General features: G+C 45.8%; 1 protein-coding gene across 1 annotated transcript in view; it reads right to left on the bottom strand.

The window, feature by feature from the left end:
- Positions 1 to 5,466: 5,466 nt before the first annotated feature.
- LOC117428307 (microtubule-associated protein 1A-like) overlaps positions 5,467 to 20,561 on the bottom strand; it is a 49,848-nt gene continuing 34,753 nt past the window's right edge. Inside the window, exons 5-7 of the mRNA XM_058995377.1 lie at positions 11,266 to 20,527; positions 9,980 to 10,212; positions 5,467 to 9,758 (exon numbers count right to left, since the gene is read on the bottom strand). Of these exons, the coding sequence (XP_058851360.1) occupies positions 9,603 to 9,758; positions 9,980 to 10,212; positions 11,266 to 20,527 (9,651 nt within the window). The 3' untranslated portion in view covers positions 5,467 to 9,602. The remainder of the gene's footprint in view (positions 9,759 to 9,979; positions 10,213 to 11,265; positions 20,528 to 20,561) is intronic.

The raw sequence follows: 20,561 nt of genomic DNA, 5'->3' as shown, positions 1-20,561 counted from the left end.
TGTCAACAGGGGCATACCAGGCTGCTCCTGACAGCCAGCATCGCAGGCCTCAGCCTGACAAGGGATAAAAATAGTCATGCAGCAAGACAGATTGTTTGTGGCCAATTAGCTGTCGCTTTAGGAATCCGACCTGGGGGGAGAGGGGGCCGATGTTTCCGCCTTTTAAAAGCGCTTGACTGGAGAATCGGGCAGAACAGGGCATACAGTGTCCTGACTGCACAGTGTGTCCCCTGTGACTCTGAAGGGAGGAGAGAGCTGGAGGGGAGGCTAATGGAACTGAACATTCAGGCCCATGGATAAAAGAACTGTTCCTCAATTCTAAACCCAGCACAGAGAGCAGGCGAGGTGGCACAGTGGGTTCATGCATTATTTCCAATATTTATACACAATCCAGCATGGTCGCTCCCGTTTTGCACATTAGGCCACATCTTTAACGAGATAACTTTACTTCATATATGGGCTGTGTTATGTGCAACCTAATCCTATTTAATTATTCTGCCAATTCATTCAGTCAATTTCAGCTCCTATTCCATCCTTTCTTCAATGTATAAGAAACAACTCTTCAATAACAAAAAGAGCAATCGAAAGGAATCAATGCAGCTGCACCCCCTCATCCCGTTACCGTGCATCAGAAAGACAGAGGCAGCAATCCTTTGATCGGCTCCGAGCTCAGGCCAGTGTTACTATCAGCCTGTTTCTGAGTCAGAAAGAAAGTAAAATCAATGGGAATTATCATTTAAAACAAGCTGCCTGGAGCTGCGAGGTGAGAGAGTGAGGGGGAGAGGCGCACATTAAAGACCCCCTGCTCCAGTCAGTGTGGAGCGGACGCAACCCTTATGGGCAGGATGAGTGGGGTGCATTGACAAAGAGTTTCCTATCCAGCCTTCTCAACCCCTGGGGGGCAGGATGAGTGGGGTGCATTGAGAAAGAGATTCCTAACCAGCCTTCTCAACCCTGATGGGCAGATGAGTGGGGTGCATTGAGAAAGAGTTTCCTAACCAGCCTTCTCAACCCTGGGGAGGGCACTGGGATGTAGCAGAATGCCTTTTCCTGAAGAAAGTTGATTAAAGTAATTTGCGTGCTTTTGGCTTGTGGAGAAGTAACTTACAGTACTGCAGAGCTACCCCTTATAAAGGTTTACCCTAATAAAAGCGTAGCAAAGTGTAATAAAGAATAGTGGACGAGGTAAGTATGGTAGGGTCCAGAGAGTAGTGGTAAAGCATATAAAAAAACAATGCAAACTTTGGTAAACTATGGTCAATGCATATGATAACCATGGGAAAAGCATGGGAAAACTATGGTAGAAATTTAAAAGGGATGGAACTGGACAGGTGGAGGCACTAAACTATGAGCAGAAAGAGATAAGGAATACCACGTCGGTCCACAGCCTTGTACCTGACAGCTATCTGTGCTTCTGTTTGATTGCTGTATTTCTATCACAGCCCCTCTGTTCTGTTTAGAGCAGGAAATGCAATGTTCACATTGGTAAGTGATGGCAACACGATGTATTATCCTAATCCAAGTTATCCTAACACATGCACATCAGTGTGGACCGATGCACCATTGCCATCTTGCATTCAGTTTTATGGAATCTGCTGTCTGTGATAACTACATGCATTTATTATAGCTTACAGACCCCGATTTGACTTGCCAGTGAAAAATATGGCTTTTATTCTTAGGCTTGTGAAGACTGTAATATTAAATAATTATTGTGTGCTACAATTTTCTTTACCTGTGCAGTAGCTTTTATGAGTCACTCTCTCTCTTCCTCTATATCTTTATCTCTCTCTCCCTCTCATCTCTCTCCCAGGACACTTTTAATCGCTTTGTTTTTTTTAATAATAAATGAAAGGCTTATTATTTTTTTTCCTGTTGAGCACATCACTTTAGATAAGGCTGAGTCAATATTTAATATCCCGCCTCACCCAGCTGACACCTTCATCACTGCTGAACCCGAAACGATGGCCTCTTCCTAAATGAGTTTTTCATTCTAATTGCGCCGGTCGAAGTTAAAACAGCCTGCTCTCTGTTGAAATTCATGAGGCTGTTCTGATTAATAACCTTGTTAATATTCCACTTTGACACCGTTTTTTTTGCAGGGCTATTTATTAACCGAAGTGGAGTTCAGAGGAAGAGCTGTATCCCAATCAATCACCCTGGTAGACTGGCCGTTTACATGAAATCCAGCTCTTTGGTTTTTAATGTCTTACTGAGGTGCAGAGAACTGAGAAGTGTTGCTTATTCTTAAAGATTAAGTGGCTTCAAATTACATTTTTTTTTCTTGTCACACCCCTCTGTTATACCCTTAGTCACGCCCCCTGAGATAGCTAGTTCAATCACGTCTCCTCCAATTCATGACTGACACATTGCGTACCGCATTAGGGTGATGACTTTGGGCATTGTGACTCTGCCCCCTTCCTGGATGGCTGGCTTCCGACTGACCCTGGAATGAACTGCCAGACTATCCAGTACGAGGCACAGTTCCTGTTATACAGCGCCCTCACAGGTTGGGAGGGAGATTGTTGACTAGGATTCATTCGCTCTCTGTCACACATCCAGAGAGGTATGGTAAAGCGTTTTAAAAAAACCAATGTAAACACTGGTAAACTATAGGGTTTGTGATAGTATAACCATTGGAAAAGCATCGGAAAACTGGAACATTATAGTGAAAATGATATAAGGGATGGTTGGTTTTAGTTGCTTGCCATAAACAGCTGTGCCTAATGAATGTACTGACAGCAGAACGAAAGCAAACTTGTTTCCAAAGTGGCTGATCACTAGATGGCGCTGGCCTTTACTTCTGTCAAGACACTTTGTTGCTTTACAACTGCACCTGATAGGAGTAGAAATTAGCATGCTACTAGCACCTGAAATGAATGTTGGCCTAGCTCCCCAACACTTCCTAATGGGAATCTCAGTGTGTGCCGGCTGTTCCCACTGAAGCAGACTTTTACAAGGTTCCTTGTTGAAGTCATGTCAAGAGCATTTTAAAAGCTGAGATCCTGATCTTAGCCGAAATCATTTTTAGATTGTGAAGTGCTATGCAGCACCACCAAAAATGAATATTGTATTTTATAATACTTTGGGGTTGCGCTGCACTTGTTCCCCACTGAGCTCATTGCTCCTGCCTTTAAGGGGAGCAAAGTAGGGAGAGAGTGAGAGAGAGAGAGAGAGAGTCTGTATACATACTCCCCTCACTTCCTCTGCTCATTCAAGGGATACAAGAGCCCCATTCTAAAGCAACCTATTTGTGAAAAAATAAAAGAAACGGGGAAAAAAAGAAAATAGAATCTACTCTAGCAACATCTGTCACCTCTTTTTGCTAAAGAGCCCATGTGACTCCAGCCATGATGTCATCGGGTCGGGCATTCAGCCTGCGCCAGCCTCGCATTCACAACCTCGCGGCTCAATCACGGGGCGCTCAAAGCAGGGATTGTGCTCGGCTCAATACTCCACTTGTTGTGCTTACACTAAAGGCAGTTTATTGAAGAAAAAAAAAACTGATTTAGAAAAGCACATCCAACAGCAATGACACTGCCCACACTAATCGGACGTGTGAAAAAAATGAGAGAGAGAGAGATAGGAACCAGAACAAAAAATCTCACCGAGGCAAACTGCAGAGACAGGAATGCAGCTGTTGCTTTTCATCTTTTCTTATAGTCTTTCACTTGCAGGAGAACAGGAGCACCAACTTTTTCAAATAAGTGCAGGTGGTAAGAGATGTACCAGTGAGCTGCAGGGAGGCTGTGTCATTCGAGCACTTGGAGGAAAGCGCTGGCAGGGTGTGTGCACAGTATCTCCCTCAAAGGCACATGTTACCCACACAGCTGCAGCACTCCCCGAACTGCAATGAGACGAGCCCAGCTCTGAACACATGCTCTCTCTGCAGCTCCCTCAATGGGTGTTTGTACAGACGGTGAAAGAGCGAATTCAGGCTCTCTCTCATTCTAAACTTGCTACCCCCCCTCCCCTATAGAAATGTGAAAAATTCCACTTTCACTTTCAAAGAGAAAGACTCCTTTGCCTGAACCAAACAGAAACCTCCCTCTCGCCCTCCTTTCACGTTGTCATCATGCCAACAATGCCTGCGCTCGTATTGCAATTACAAATGCACCCCCCCCCCCCCCCCCCCCCCCCGAGCAGGAAAGCAGTTCTACAGCACAATCTTGGTATTGTTTAAAGCCCAGACCTTGTTTTAGATGCAATCTGAGACTAATTAGGGCCCAATACACCACATTTTTAATACCCAGTTTGTTGACACCGAATGTATGAATGAGAAACTAAAGCAAAATTATTTACAGTGCTGTCCGAATGATAAAAAGAAGCATTTATGAAAAAAAAAACCCTGCTGTCTTTGGTTATTAATCCACAACTTGTACATTATTTTGGTAACACTTTCTAGTAGTTAAAATATCATTGTCTATAATATATGTCAAGCGTCTTGTGTTTACAATCCAGCCTCAAAGGCCAACAATTTCATATGCAATACACTGGGCTGGATTATCAAAGCGCTTTACTCCAAAACTTAAACAAGAAATAGAAATAATAAAAATAAATAAATGTCACTAAGGGGGGTAAGTAAGAGAGTTAGTTTGTTTCTTATTCATGATACAATTCTAATTGGTGTTTTTTTTTTCAGACAGTTTTATTTTCTCATGTCAGTTTGAAGTACATGCCTGAGAGCCTGGTCCATTGTATGCAGCTGGATAGATTTTTAATTGGGGTTCAGTTACAATGCAGCTGCTTTTCTTCATAACAGGGTATAACAGGAATAATCAGACACAAGCACAATCAAAGAAAGACTCCAGGTGAAGTTTGGATTTTCAATAAATGGATTTTATTGGTGATCACCAGGCTGTTTCCCTTTTACAATAAATTTGCAGTAGTTCTATTTTATTGTAGATTAAAGAGAGATACAGAGTATTGCACACAAAATATCTGAAAACTAAAAGATTAATACAGCGCAAAAAGAACGATCACAGCGCCTTCTTTACAACACCCCACGGCGAATAGAAGAAGCGTGGCAGATAACAGGAGCCATTTCAGTACCATGGAGACAACTGGCTTTTTTTATAGTCATTTTTATTTAACTTTTTTTCTTTTTTTTTAACCATTACATACAGGATTATAGCTTAGAAGAGATCCCATGCAGAAACAAGCAAGGCTCATTTTAATGATGTTTTTGTCCATCAGGGCGAGTGTTTTTGGAAAATGCAATCGTAAGCAGATTTTTTTAATTTATATATTGAGCTTGAACAATATTTTGCTTGCAAGATAAAATCTGTTAAAAATGAAAGGCGTTTTCTAGAAGGTTCTGATCACCCAGACTGGCAGATTGTTTGTTTGTTCGTTGTTTTTTAGTTTGATTTTGACTCATTTAAACTCAGGTGACACTCTGCAGCCCTAGGGAGCACCTTAAAGGTTTAGTCAGTTTCATTGGGATGAAAAAGAAGTACAGATGTCTCATTTTGAAATGTTTCTTTTTTTAACATATTTTTTTTTTGTCTTTTGTTTTTACTCAACTATATAAACAGACAACAGCTAAAAAGTAAATAGTAGTTTCACACGGACAGCAAGAGCTGATTATTATAATATTTCACATTCTTTTACACGTCCCCCTTGTTGTGGGTCCATGTCGTTTCAAACCGTACCTCTTTCAGACATTTCATTTCCATCCTTTGTTTTTCCTTTTTTTTTGTTCTTTTTACAAAGTTTTTTCTATTTTTTTTTAAATTTCTATATATTTATATATTATGCTCCATTGTTTCTTTAGTCACAGCAGCTTTTAGAGTTAAAACCCCTACAGAGACATTCAAGGACGTTATTGAAGTTAGTGCATTCGCTTCTGAAACTAGGCTAGTTTTTGTTTGTTTGTTTTTATTGAGGAACTGACAGCTGTGTCCCACCTGGGCACCCTTAGCTGACTGCTAAGGCCTCTGGGCGCCCATTGATAAGAACAGGTGGTCGGGATGTCTAGCTCGCTGGCTACACTGGAGCAAAACTCTCCTCTCTAGAGACATGTAACACATAGGAAAACAACTCACTCCAAAACAAACAGAAAGAGACTTGCAAGTGAGAGAAAATAATAGATAGTCATACCATAAAAAAACTACTCTGACCTGGGGGGGGGGGGGATATAAAGAGAAATTTAAACTGTCAAAACACCCAGAAAAGGCTTCAGAAACAATACAGCCTCTTCCCACCACCCTTCAAAAGTCCTACAAAAATGTGTCCTTTAAATGGGTACGGAGTCTTGCAGAGGCCAGAATTTAAATTGTAAAGGATAAAACATCACAGGCAGGCCCAAAGGATCTCCTCCCGGTCTCCATGACAACTATCTTGCTCTCAGTCCCTAGGCCCCTCCCCCTCGCAGGGCATTGCTGTATGTGGTTAGCTATTCGATATGCACAATTTCGCGTACAGCTTAGAATTATTAAAAATAAATATCTGGAAATACACAGAAGCATCCTAGACAGCTCCTAATTTTGATCTCAAAATACTGTACACCAAAGCTTTGTTAAAGTCATTACACGCCTAACCACTAACTTAATGCGTATTAATTGCATGCACGTAAGGGCTAGTACTGTATGTTTGCACAGTGAGCTAGATAATGAATTGGATCTCCTCCCCTGACCAGACCCGCTGCAGTGATACAGGACCAGTGGGTTCTCAGAGCTGTGCAGGGGTTGGGTATGATAAGCTTATGGATGGGAGCATGCTTTTGGAGCCCCTGGCTGCTCGTGGTTAGGAAAGACCCCAGGCACTCTCTGATAAAGGAGCAGGGTGTGAACCCGGGTCTCCTGGCTAACATGCAGACAATCTTACAGCCTGCCTGACCCTTGCACTTTAGACGGACCGTGTCAAAGCCTCGGTCACTCCTGATTCCCAAACAATCTTTTGTTCGCTAAACATTATGCAGCATTTAAAACAGAAACAGTAACTTCATTACAAATATTTAAAAGATCACTTGTCCTTTTTCTTGATTTCACTTATGCACACATTGCTCTCAAACGCCTCAATGCAAAAGAATCCCGCTGGGGTTATGTAAACAAAATGAACAGTAACCGCTGGTTAGTGCTGTGCTTGAACATTTGAAAAAGACTAAACAATTAAATCAAATAAAAACTTTACATAATACTGTCAACAATAAGCATCTTTTACAACCAAAACAAATGATCAAAAAGATTAAATTAAGACTGCAAAATAAAACATTTCAATACAACATGTACTGCTGTGTTAAAATCATCTACAAGCTAAGACTGCAGAAATAGAAATCCCAGCTTTTGGGGTTCAGGGGTTCACACTAGTCAGCCTCTACCCCTGAGAGGGCTGAAATACTGCATGCCCTTCTTTGTCCATGCACCTCAACCTCTCCACTGCGGCCACTCGATGACAGTGAAAACGAACTTCCTTTTGCAAAGCATATCGGTCTGGTCTCTGTAAAGGTGTTCGCTGGTGAAACACAGCTTTCCAATAACGGTACTCACAACCTCATGACAAGTTCAGTTCCATTTTGCCTCAGTTCTGCAAACAGTACCTCTCATTGAGGGAAAACAGCGTAACAGCACAGTGAAGAGTCAGCACTCTTTCGCTATGAAAAGGGATATCTTGGTGCAGCAAGGATGCCAAGCCCTTTGTGACTCCAGACCCAGGAGGCTGTGCCACTCTTTCTCTGAAGTTGCCTGATCTTGTCCCCCTCACTATTGTCCCCTTTAGGCCTGCCTGCCTAGCTTTGGCGAGAAGGACCAGTCACAAACTCCAGCCCTCAAAATTAAACCACGCAGCAACCAGTGCAGCGCTGTGCTTACGCTTCTCACTGTGGTGTGCTCTCCGTTAGGACTCACAATATACCATCCGCAGACCAGGTGCAACCACACAGCCCTGCTTTGCACGAGGTTGGAGCGCACCATCATCACACAGACCTATACTTTTGCTACATCTGCTATAGAGGCAGTATAAGTGCATTCCCTTCATTCATTTCCCCTGAAGCTTGAAAAGCTAAGGGTTTTAAAAAGCTCAGTCCTTAACTTGCACCGAGTACACAATCAGTGACCAGACTGTTTTTTGAACTACTGAGGCAGAGATTAAAAAATGTTGCTTACTTCATTTTTTTTATTTTCAGTAGAGTAAGAGCAGCTATACACGCATCTTGTGTAAGTTAGTTAATACGTTACCTAAAGTTTACTGAAGAGTTCAAGATCTGAAATCCCTTTTATTATTATTGTGAGATCTGTAATATATATGTTTTGTTAAATGCAATACATAAGACTAGACCATGAAAGTTTTAAAATGCGTTACTTTGCTGCATAAGTTGCCATACAGTCTTTAGTCCTTCCGGAGTCAAACATAACTTAAATCAGAATTAAAATGGTTTGCTATTATGATGATGATTATTATTTTACTGCCAGTGAAGCGTGATCGGTGGAGACACTGTCTGAGGACAGCGGGGGTCTGTTTGACACAGATTGACAGAAGAGGGATGGCGTGAGGTTTATTGTATCAATGACTATGGAAGCAGCAGTCAGACAGTTAGAAGGGCTTCAAGAGGTATCCACAGGGACTCAAGGATGGGGTTTTCTGGGTATGTTTCTAACTTCCTTAAATGTCTAAAATGTCAATGTGCTTTCTGACAACTGCCTCGAGTCATGCCTTACTCTGTAATAAGGTCCAGCATTCACATTCAAGGATGATCGAACTTGGGTTATTAGTGTCTATGCTATGCAAAAGCTGTGAACTGGGTAGGACAGTTTTAATTCACCTTAGCTATGTTGCTTCATAGACAGTCATAGGTAGTCACTTTGGGTGCCAGGTAGTGAGTTATTGGTAAGTGTGTAAGTAGCAAATAAAACAGAGCTAATGTTAAACACAATGTGTGCTTGCAGATGAGGCCAGCCTCCAGCCTCTGCCCGAAACATAGTTACCTAAACCCTGGGGTCAGTGAAAGGATACTCGGACACACACAGCTCCAGGGAAGGGCTGCTTCCAAACATGTCTGTGACAAAGATTTGACTGACCGAATGGCAGAAATATTGATGCTGTTACTCCAGCCTGTCAAACGTCTGTCCGATAACATGTGGCATATTTGTGCTTAATTAAATGTTCAATGTTGTGTTGGGAGGTTGGGTTTGGTGCATCCCTCTACATGAAACGCATGTGTCCAGACAACCCTTTTACAACTGTCTGAAATATACATCAGCAATAGACCCATCTATCTCTTGGATCTGACTTTCAAATATAGTGAGTCTGTGGAGTTGCAGATAGTACAGTAAATATATAATGCACAAATCTGCTTGTTAAATTTTCATGCATAAATATTGAAGAATGTGCAAACCCTTATGCAATGGGTGTATCAGACTCTCACTATGTGGGGTGTGTGTGACACTGTCTGTGTTTGTGTATTTGCAGAGGAGCTTTCATTATGGGTCTCGTGGTGTCCTTAATAAATAATGTTGTTAAAAAAGCAAGCTTCCTCCTTGCAGGCAGAGGGTATCCGGTTAGAAGAGTGGTGTGTGCTGCAGAAAGTTGGTCTGCAGTCCTAGCTGGGGTCTGGCAGTTGGTCCGGAGGGGGAGACGGAGACACAGGGAGGGATGATCCGCAGGGCTCAGAACTCGATCTTGCAGGCAGGGAAGGACTCATCCTGCATCACTACAGTGCTGCTGCTTGCCAGGACCATGATGTTCAGCTCCTGCTGCTTCTCGTGGGTCTGCTGGTACCACTCCCGGGTCACCTCTGTGTCGTGGGTCGGGATCAGGGTCACCTGGGGCATGGGAGGTCAGAGGTCAGAGGTTACACACATTGATCTCACAGTCCTGATTTTTGTTTTGGCAGCACTGTCATCTCGACACACAACAAATAAATCTTTGATGTAAATTGCTGACCGGTGATCTCACTGGTTGCAGAAGTGTTAGAACGATATCATTTTAGTGAAGGTTTCAGCACTCTCTTCAGAGGACTATAGTAAAGGTATTGCTTGGTTACCTGCATGTTGTTGCCCCACTGAGCCTTGCCTTCGAGTAGCCCGTCCAGAACTCCTCGGCTGGGCTCCCCGCTCCCCATGTCGTTCCCGCTCACCACATAGTAAGCAGCTCGCACACGCTTGAAGAACTCCTGGTCCACGTTCTTGGCACTGCAGTGGTTGGGGATGTAGGCCAGGTCCACATATATTGGGGGGCCGGGGGGGACCCCTGAACTCGACTTCTGAGAGCTGGAGCCTAGAGATGATACAGAAGAGAGAGGATTGAAGTTTGAACACACTTGCTAGACACACGCTGTAGACACTAACACTACGTTTCACATCTCCCCTTCTCAAAGTATAAACCTCTGAAAACCAGACTATTTAATAAACATGTAATGGTTTGCCACAGAGAGAGTTCTAACACTTCACGGTTCATAGTGATTATTACCTTTTTTCATCTTTACCCATTCTTGTTCCCCAGTAGTCCTCACTGATTGAATAGAGGCAGCTGTACACACAAACACATACACGCCGGCTGTGGAGTCGCATTGAGTGTTCCCAGGACATGGTGTGACACTGGCAGCGGTATGTCAATTCAATCCAGGAGGCCAGCTTCCTAGAGCACACTGCTGCCAACTTCCACACATCAGCAGGTGCCAAGTGCAGCACTTAGAAAACTCACTGTGTTCTTATGTCAACACTAATGAAAGAAATATTTTATATCCTCTGAATTTGCACATTATAATTTCTTTATCAGTTCACTATCTCAAGATATGTATACCTAACCATCATTTATTACTACATTATGGATATTTGTTATGTTTATTAAAGTCACCAGTGTATTTCAGCTTTTGAATGATCTCTGAGAACATCTGAACGCTATGCTCATAGGTGTGTTTACCACTTGAATTCTGACGCCTATGCGTCTCCGATAGCTGGTTTTGATTTATATCACCCTGCAGCCTGCTAATATAATTCATAGGCTACAGGTTTTCATGTTCCATTTTATACCGTATATTGATTTTCAGAGTAGCATAGCCATGTTTCAAAGCATCAAGACAAAACAGAGGAAATAACAGAAACAGCAAATAAATGATTCTGGATTCAGGCATCCACTGAAACCACTGACCACTAGAAAAATAAATCAGATTAAGGACGGAATGTATTGAATTAAAGTGAGACCAATGCCTGAAATAAAGGAATAAACACCATGAAAGGGATTAGAAGATTTTGCTCCAGCATGAAGTTTCCACCATTTAATTCTAAAAGCTGTTCATTTTAGTTCTTTAATTAGATCAGTAAGTTGTACCTGTGTTGCTTTTGACTCCATTGACCAGGCCCCTCCCGGGGTTGTGTCCCTGGCTTGATCTGGAGACCTCGTCCCTGTCCTCTCCGCGGGATCCCTGCACGTCGGACGCGCGTGTCGGTTTGGATGTCTTATCGCCTTCTTTCTTCCGGATGGAGGAGGTCTTGGGAGACTTCTCGGTGGAGTCTTTGGCAGGTTGGGGCTGCTTGGCAGGAGTGGGTGACTTCTTTCCCCCGGGAGGTCCCTTGCGGCCTGGGGAGGCTGATTTGGGCTTGCCGAGGGGCTTCCTCATGCCTTTGTTGGCCTTCAGCATCTTGTCGGTCCGGGCCGCCAGGTTCTGGTCATTGGACAGCACTTCCGGGTCCACCATACAGACGTCAGGGTGTGGGGGATGCGGGAAAGGGTCCATCAGAGGGAAGGGAGGGGGGTCATGACTTCTTTCAGATCTAGAAGAGGAAGTGTGGTGATTGCCGCCCCCTGCTACAGCTGCCGATTTGTCCACTGGAAGAAACTCTGCGTCTTCATCAGAATCCATATTGCCGTCTGCAGTGATTGAAGGACACTCCTCTGTTTCAGGGGGCACATCAGAGTCAGACTGTGAGGGCAGAGATTCGCTGACAGAGGTGGGTGGAGTCTCCTCGCCTGCTGCCCCCAAGCCAGCAGCCATGGCACCTTGGAGGTGATGTGATTGGCCCCCACTATTGTCCCCAGGGTGACTGGGGTGGGGTTGCTGTTGGTGGGACCGCCTTTTGACTGACGACGTCTGCTGTTGGTTGTCATCGCCATCCTGTGATTGGTCGCTGCCTTCATCCTCCTCTTCTTCCTCCTCACTGGAGAGCCGGTGCGGGCTGGGGTTGATAAAGGATGGGGAAATCTCCCCTTTGCGGTGTTTGTACTCACAAGAAGAATAGCCGGCAGTCGCGGAAGGAGAGAAGGAGGAGGTGGCTCCCAGGCACAAGTCCTGAGGAGGCTGCTTAGAGTCCTCTCCTGCTCTGCTTGATGTTTCGGCGTAGTAGGATGAGTGGAAGGTTTGGTCAGAAGAGGCCAGGGAAAGAGGACGGACAGGGCGTTCAGGCTCCTTTTCTTCATCTTCTTCTTCCTCCTCACGTGAATGTGGAGGGGAAACAGCAGGAGACATTCCCTTCTGCTGTTGCTGTGGCTCCCATTCCAAGGTGCTGCTCTTCTCCTTTTTCTTTTCATCTTCCTTGTCCTCCTGCTCCAAATCCTTTTCCTGTTCCTTCTTCTCTGTCTCAGTTGACGCCGTTGTTGCTGCTCCACTGCAGGGCATTTCTGTAGTTCCATATGGTGCCCCTGGAGGGCTCATGCTTACCTCCGTGGGCCCGTTTGATGTGGCTGAAGCTGCCTGCACTGCTGGCTGTGATGGGGAGGGGAATGATGTCAGGACATCAGGGAGGGAGCTGGTTGTGCAGGAGGTGAAGGAGGTTGTTGGGACCACTGTGGCCTGTTTCTCAGAATGGGTCTCTTCTCCAGCTTTCTGCTCTGTTGGGGTGGCAGGGGGTGATCTTTGGCATTCAAGGCGGCAAGGCAAGGTGTTGTCCTCCATCTCGCACAAATACGACTCTTCTGCTCCTTGAGACTCCTCGAAAGAGCATTTGGCTGTGGAATCAGCTGGGAGCAAAGGAGAGACATCAAACAGGCTTCGTGGTACGGAATCCTTTTCAACAGAGTGAGACAAGAGGGAGTAAGGTTCAGATATTGTAGAACTTAAACCCAACACTGGCTCATCAGCCCATTCAGACTTGTGGAAGCTTTCCTGTTGCTGCTCCTCCTGTGCATTGACATCTGGCAAGCTTCCCTGGTCCTTCTTGTCTTCAGTTGATGCAGCACAGACTGGAGGGAAGGGCTTCACCTCTTCAAAGGGACTCAGAGGAGAGAATCGGGTGAGGCCTGATGATTCAGCTTTTGTGGTGGCCGTAGTTAACTTCTCAGAAACCTCCAGATACTCATCTTTAACCATGCTTCCTACTCCACTAGAGAAAGGGGCTCCTGTAATTGGCGATTTCTCCTCCTTGAAAGAGGAGTATTCAAAGTGAGCAGTGTCCAAATCCGGTTTGGGTGTGGTGAAGCTGGTGGCAGGGGTATCAATTTCCTTGCCAAATTGCTGGTAAGCAGAGAGGGAGGTAGAAGTTGAGGATGAATAACTAAAAGAAGAGGAAGAGGAATATGAAGTGGCAGATGTGGTCGTGTAATCAAAGCCAGAAGAGGAAAAGAGATCTCCCCCTTTTTTACTCAACAGGTCAGGAGTTTTCTGTCTCTCAAATTCAAGATCTTTCTCACTGTGGAAGTATGTCTCTTTACTGGACTTTGGGAGCTGGGTGCATTCTTGATGGTCACTGTCAGGACTCTTGTCTTTTTGTTCTTTTCCTTCAGATTGCTCTGTCAGGAAGGAATCCTTATCCTCTCCACAGTAAGAATACTCAAACCCAGAAGGAAACCCTTTTGCATCTGTTTTTCCGATCTCTGTGTAACTGCCTGTGTACAGGGTAGACATGCTGCTTGTGCTACTAGGGCTGCTTTCTGTCTTTTGTAGGAATTCAGCTGCCTCTGACTTCTGGCTTCCACTGCTGAAGGGCTCAAAAATGGGAGACGGAGAAGTGGATGGCTTTCCCTGAGTTCCCAAGCTGCATTCAGGCTCCAAAGGCAAGCCTTCCTTTTTCTTTTCTTCCTCTTTCTTCTCTGGGATTTTGGAATGCGTGTCTTGCTCTGAGAAACACTCATAAGAACAGGAGTCACCTTTTGATTCCTTTTCAGATTTCTCCTTGGCACCCTTTTCTAGATCAGAGTCACTGGCACTCTCCTCTTCCTCTCCTTCCTCCACCTCTTCTTCATCCTCCTCCTCTGCTTCATCTTCATTTTCCATCAGCATCCTTGTATCTCCCCTTTCTAGGGCTCCCTCCTCATAATAGCTCATCATTGCTTTGCCAGCAGCAGCACTGCTTTTGGTAGAATATTCAGCGCTGGATGCCAGGATGTTGTCATCCAGGTTCTGCAAGCTGGGTTCAGTGTAAGATGCAGTGCTAGCCTGGCTGTCTTTATCCTCTGGCTGGGCACTGTGCGAAAAGAGATCCTTTTCTTCTGGAGACAAATGACAAGAAGGGGACTGGGGTGGCTCAGGTTTGTCAGCCTTTGGGGATAGCAGTTTCTCTTTCTCTTGTTTAGCTGTCTCTTTTTCTTCTTCCTTCTCCTTCTCTTTCTCTGTGGCCTGTTTCTCTGGAGAATCATCAAAGCCTATTGTAGTGGTGGTAACTTTAGCAACCAGTTTTGTCTCAGTCCATGTTGGTGAAGATTGCTCTTTTTCACCTGCCGTGTCCAGATGTGATTCCTCTTCCTTGGCGGACATTCCAGGCTCCTCCTTGACCTCAGATGAGACCGGAAGAGATGGGGAAGCGGTGCCTTTTTTCTCTGGCTCGCTGAGTTTCTCTTGTTCCCATGCCTGCTCTTTCTCCAAGTAATCGGTGTGTTGCTGCTGTTGCTGATGAGTTGGGATGAATGAAAAAGGCTCCATGACAGGCATTTGCTTGTTGTCATAGATTTCTGTGTAAGTAAAACTCTTGTCATCTGGGTAAGGAGTCAGCTCTCTTTCTTCTCTCTCATTCTCCTCCTCCTGTCCTTTCTCCCTCTCTTCACTCTCCATGTCATAAAGACCAAAATGTACACTCCTCTGAGGTCCTGCATAAGCATCAGGGTGGTAATCCACCCGGCTGAATGACACTTCTTCCTCCTGCTTGGAGAAAGCATCTTCCAATTCCTCCCTGGGGGAGCCTGGGCCCTCAGCAGGCACCTCTATTGCAGCCACCTTGTCATCACCAATCTTCGCACCATCTCGTTCCACAATGAAATGTTCTTGCTCTTTTTCTTCTTTGTTCTCTTTAGCTGTAGTTTTTTCTTCTGGAGAATACTTGGATATTTCTTCCTTTTCTTGTTCTTTGGGAGACTGCATACCCACAGTTTCAATATAATCTTTTTTGTCTTGGCAGATCTTTGCTACTTCATCTCTCTCCAAAAGGAAGAAGGTGGAGGAAGGGGGCAGTCCTGGTGATACTGCCTCCCGCTCACCCTCCTTTTCTCGTTTTGCCTCCTTTTCATATTTTTTCACCTCTGTTTTCTCTTCTTCTTGTAAATATGTGTGTGTCTTCCCCAAGGGATCCTCATGTGATAAGTCAACTTCTTCAGCTTTGCCAGGAATGAGGGGAGGCATTGTTGTCTCCACTGGAGAAGGGCCCTCACTGCTACTGCTCTTGTCCTCTTTGCCAACAGTTGTTGGCTCAGAAAATGGTTTTTCGAGGCTGGATGAAAGGGGGCTGGTGGATGTGCTAGGAGGGCTGCCAGCACAAGGAGGAGCTGTTACAATTTCCACCGGCTTGGCAGTATCAGTTTTCCCCATGGGTTCAGGAGAAATTTCACTGCCTAACAGATTAGTTACCTGGTCTGTTGGTCCAGATAAAGGTGGTGTTTGGAGCTCAGTGAAAGAAAAATCTGCTCCATAGCTGGAGGTGGCCAAAAGCACACTATGCTCTGCCTTGTGGGATGTGGGGATGGAGGAGATCTCATGAGAGGAAAGGTCAATTTTGCTTGGCTCAAGAGACAATGGCCTGGACCCTGCTCCGCCCATACATGTTGCATCCTCTTCCTCCTCATCCTCTTCTTCATCTTCTTCTTCATCAGAGTAAAGAACCTTGGGATATGCTTCCTGTTCCAAGTAGGAGGCTGTCTGCTTTTCTTCTAGCTTCAACTGTTCAGGTTGAAGGAAGGAAGATTCAATGTCCTTCTCTGCAACTTTTTCCTTTTCATTCTCTTTCTCTGGCAATGTCTTTGCAGCTATGGAAGCATGAAGCTCCACCATCTTCTCTTCCTCAAGTGATTTAGTTTCACAAGTATACTCCTCCTGCATGAACCCACTCTCTTTTTCATCCATATATTTAGATGTTGTACTCTCCTTCCCCTCTCTCTCTTCCTCCTCCTCTCCTTCATCTTCTCTTGATAAACAAACCTTTTCATTGGTCATGTCCTTGAGAAAGCCCTCCTTTCCTTCCATTGGCAACACCTCTTTTACTGCCGTCGGTGACATTTCTTTTGAACAAACAGGCTTCACTTGCTCTTTCTCCAAGACCACAGGCTCTGGAGAGATAGGTAGGTCTTCAGGTAATGTGCACGGGGGGCTTGGCTTGGCAGGAGACAAATCCATCATGCTGGCTTCTTCTATCTCTTTTTGGGGCTCTGTAGACATGGGTAGGCTCTGGAGACAAGGGATTGTGGAGCTTGTCTTGCTTATGCCAGCCTCACAGACTTCACTCTTGGCAAAAGCCAGCTCCTTCAAATCGGCTTCTTCAACCTCTTTCATTGGCTCTAGAGAGATGGGTAGGTCTTTAGGTAAAGGACTAGGAGGACTTGGCTTGGTTGTGCTGGCCTCCTGTTCAAGCAGATTCACAGGTTTGTCAGTGTCTGGCATTGCAACTGGCAAACCCAGCTCTGGTTTCCCTTCCTTTTCTTCTCTCTTCTCCTCCTTCTCTTCTTTAGCAGAGACTAACTCTGTGGTTGTCTGCTGGAGAACTCCTTCTTCTTTCTGTTGTTGCCCTGCAACGGTTACTGTTTTCTCCTCAATGGGAGATTGGTGAAAAGGAGTGTGTCCTGCACTGTTTGGACCAGACTGTGTAGGGGAGGCCATTTTGACAGTGCTGTCATCTGGACTGAGACATCTGTCTTCACTTTCTACCAAAGAACTAAACTCTTCATGGTGAGAGAAAGGGGGAGATGAGGGCTTAATGTCAGTTTTTTGAGAGAAGTCATCTTTTGAGAGAGGAGAAGCAGTATGGACTTCATCCACGACTGGCTGAACTTCTGCTGCAGTGGGCTGTGCCACAGATGAATGGAGGGGCTTTTCCAAATCCCTTTCCCTTTCCTGGGACATCTGCGGAGAACGGTAGCCTTCTTGAATCTTTCCTAGTGGCATTTCAACATTGGGAGTTTGATCTTCATATTCTTCATCTTCCTCCTCTTCGTCCTCCTCTTCAGGAGCCAGCATCACCCTCCCCACTGTGTCTCCTTCTGCCACTATGGGCTGGAACTCTTCAGATGGAGGAGACTTAAAGTACTTGTCCTCCTCCAGGGAGGAGGTAGGGGAGATGGTCCCGGCTGAAGGTAGGTAGTCCCTTCCCTGGGTGGCCTCAGTATAGGTGGAAGAGGGAATGCTGTTGACAGTGTCAAGAAGCAAAGAGCTCTTCCCAGTCTCCTCTGTTCGTGGCGCAGTCACAGACGCTACTGACTGATCTTCAGCCACAGAGGTGGCAAAGGAGGACAGCTTATCACATTCAGTGATGGAAGTGGCTGAGGAAATGTGTTCCTCTTCTGCCAATGGGGCAGCAATGATGTTGGTCGAGTAGATGGCTAACGTTGGGTCCTGAACGCCTATGTAGCCCTTGGCTGCCAAATCAGAGGTGTCAGACATGGCTTCTACCTTCATCCCCCTTATGCCATGGATGGCGTCAAAAGAGCCTGTCACATCAGGCACAGAGATGTCACAGGCGCCAACCTCGTAGCGGAGATGTGGTATCCTGTCCTCTGTTTCCTCGTGAATTTCTTCATCAGAAATAGTCTGCTCTGTTTCAGAATAACCAGGGATTGTTTCGTCTTGGATGTAGGATATATTTTCAGCAGCTGTGGCACCCTGTGCAGCTGCCGTGACAGCAGCTGTTGCTGTATGGGTCAAAGAGTATGGGTCATCTCCTACTACGCCAAGGAATTTCTCTTCAATTTTTTTGGTTTCTTCATCCTTTTTAACCAGTCCCCCCTCTTCAGCTTTTACTTGTACTTCCTCAACAGTGACATCAACAACTTCTGCTTCCTCCAGCTCAGCTTTTTCTACCACCTCTTCCTCTTCCTCCTCATCTTCCGCCTGTTCAAGTCCTTTTGTTTCTTCCTTCCCTTGCTTTTCAATCTTCTCAATGTATTTTTCACACTTTTCCATCTCCTCCTCTTCATGCTTTTTGTCCACCCTCTCTTTTTCCCATTTCTCTTCCTCCATCCTTTCTTTCCATTTCCCTTCTTCCTCATCTTCTCCCATTCCCATGTCCTCATCCCCTTCATCCAACTCTTTCTTCTCTTGCTTCTCTCTATCCTCCTCCTCTGCCTCCTCTTCCTCTTCCATTTCTGCTCCTTCATCCTCAAATTTTTCCCCAGTTATTGGCTCTTCTGCCTCTTTGGCCTGGGATACCTGCCTCTCCTCATGCGGGGATTCAGCCTCTGCATCTGTAGTGGTTATTCCCTCATCGGGAGACTCCAGTGGTTGGTGCTTAGTGTCCATCAGAGTCTGGGAAATAATCCTTTCCTCTGCTTCTTCCTCCTGGTAAGGGCTGGGGATAATTGTGTCCTCTGCGGGAGGCCCAGTTACCACAAGGGATTCCTGCAGTGGTTCTGCTTCCAGTTCTGGGTTTGCCACCTCTTCTTGTTTCAGCTCCTCGAAATCCTTTGTTAGGTCTTCTGGAGATGATACAATGGATCTGTCCTCCACAGCCAGGGGTGGGGGAATGGACTCTTGTGCTTCAGGTGGTGCCACCAAAGCTTCTGGTTCTGCTGCCACAGGGGCTGCAGGCTGTTGTCCAGCTTCCTTGGCTGTCTTGGATTTGGTTTTGTCTGTCTTAGGTTTCCCAGGCATTTTGGCCTTGTGGAGGGTCTTCCTAACTTCAGGAGTGAATGACTTCAAGTCTGGTTTGGTGATCTTCTTCAACTCTGGCTTGGTGGCTTCTTTCTTTTTGTCTTCCTTCGGCTTCGATTCTTTTTTCTCCTCTTTTTTGGCAGCTTCCTCCTTCTTCACTTCCCGCTTCTCCCTCTTGATCTCTTTCTTTTCTTTGTCTTTCTTCTCGTCCATCTTGAACACCTTGGTGTGCTTTTTGATTGACTTCTCTTTCAAGAGTTTTTTCTTTTCCTGTTTCGCTGTCTCTGCAGCCTCTGTTTTAGCTTTTGCTGGCTTGGCTTCCTTCACTTCCTTCACTTTCTTCTCTTCTTTTTTCTCAAGTTTGTTCTCCTTCAATGGCTCGCTTTTTATTTCCACTGGTGTCTCCTCCTGTGCCTCTGCTTCCTTTTTAGCTGCCTTAGCTGCCGGTTGTGGTTTTGGTGATGACTTTAGACTCTCCTTACTGTCTGTCCTTTGCTTCATTTTGGTCTGTTTCAACAAAGGAGGTGGCACACCAGAAGAAATGTCCTTCTGGGTTGCCACTGGATACCTTAAAAAGTCCAAGTGTTTTAACTTCTCCAGTCCTTCTAGGATTTTGTTCTGTGGGGCATTCCCAGGAAATAACACCCGGACAATCTTTTCTGTGGGGCTGGCAGGGAGCCAGACCACTAGGGCTGTGACAGACGTCAGGTATGGAACAGAGATCTCTCCTTCCTTTCCATTGGGTAACATGATGCCAGTCTTGGCCTTACTATTGCCTGCCCACTTTTGCATGAGGAACTGCATCTCTTTGCTATCCTTCACTGGGTTAAGGACATACATGTCCAGCCTGCCAACCCCCATCTTGTGGAAGAGCGTGATGGGATCAATGGTGTTGCTGACCACTCTGTACAGAGGCTCAGGCTTGATTCCCAGCTTGCTAAGATACTGCAAAGTAAGGGAAGCCTCCTCGATGCTCCTCTTTACTTTAAGGGTGGATTCAGGCATCCGCAGCTTCTCGGGAACATTGAAGAACACCACTCCCAGCTCGGGAGAGATCAGGTTCTTCATCCAGTCGCTGTAGGTAGTTGATCCCTGAGACTGCTCCTCATCTTGCTCTGCAATCTTTCTCTGGAGGAGCCCATTGATCCCGGGAAGGTTGTCTGCTCCGATGTGCGTCAGAAGGATGGAGTCGATCCGGTCCAGGTGACGGACCAGCTTCCAGAAGCATGACCTCCGGTCTGAGCCTCCGTCCACTAGGATGTTGAAGCCGTTGACTGCAAACAGAGCAGAGTCCCCTCTCCCTCCAGGGAAGATGTAGCAGCAAGGCTTTGAGAGCTTCAGGAAGCCCCCTGAAGTGGGGGGCTCCAGCATGTCGAAGGGGGAAGGCACGTCTACGGTTTCAGAGACGTACTCTGTGAATTCCGAGACGCCCTCCATCTCGGGCAGCACAGGATCAGGGTTCAGCCTAAGGTCCAGGAACTCCCGTAAGTGTTGGTGCTGCTGCCCCAGGGAGCTCCAGTCCCCTTCCCCCTGACAGGACAACGTCAGAGAGGCCCGGTGATCAGGGTCAGCTGTGGTGAGGAGCTCACTCACCTGCAGAGTATCACAGAACATGACACTGTTAAAG

This window comes from Acipenser ruthenus, chromosome 21 (assembly GCF_902713425.1).
Source record: "Acipenser ruthenus chromosome 21, fAciRut3.2 maternal haplotype, whole genome shotgun sequence".
Lineage (NCBI taxonomy): Eukaryota > Metazoa > Chordata > Actinopteri > Acipenseriformes > Acipenseridae > Acipenser > Acipenser ruthenus.
Note: the sequence above shows the minus strand (reverse complement) of the source record. Positions and strands in the feature narration are given on the sequence as shown.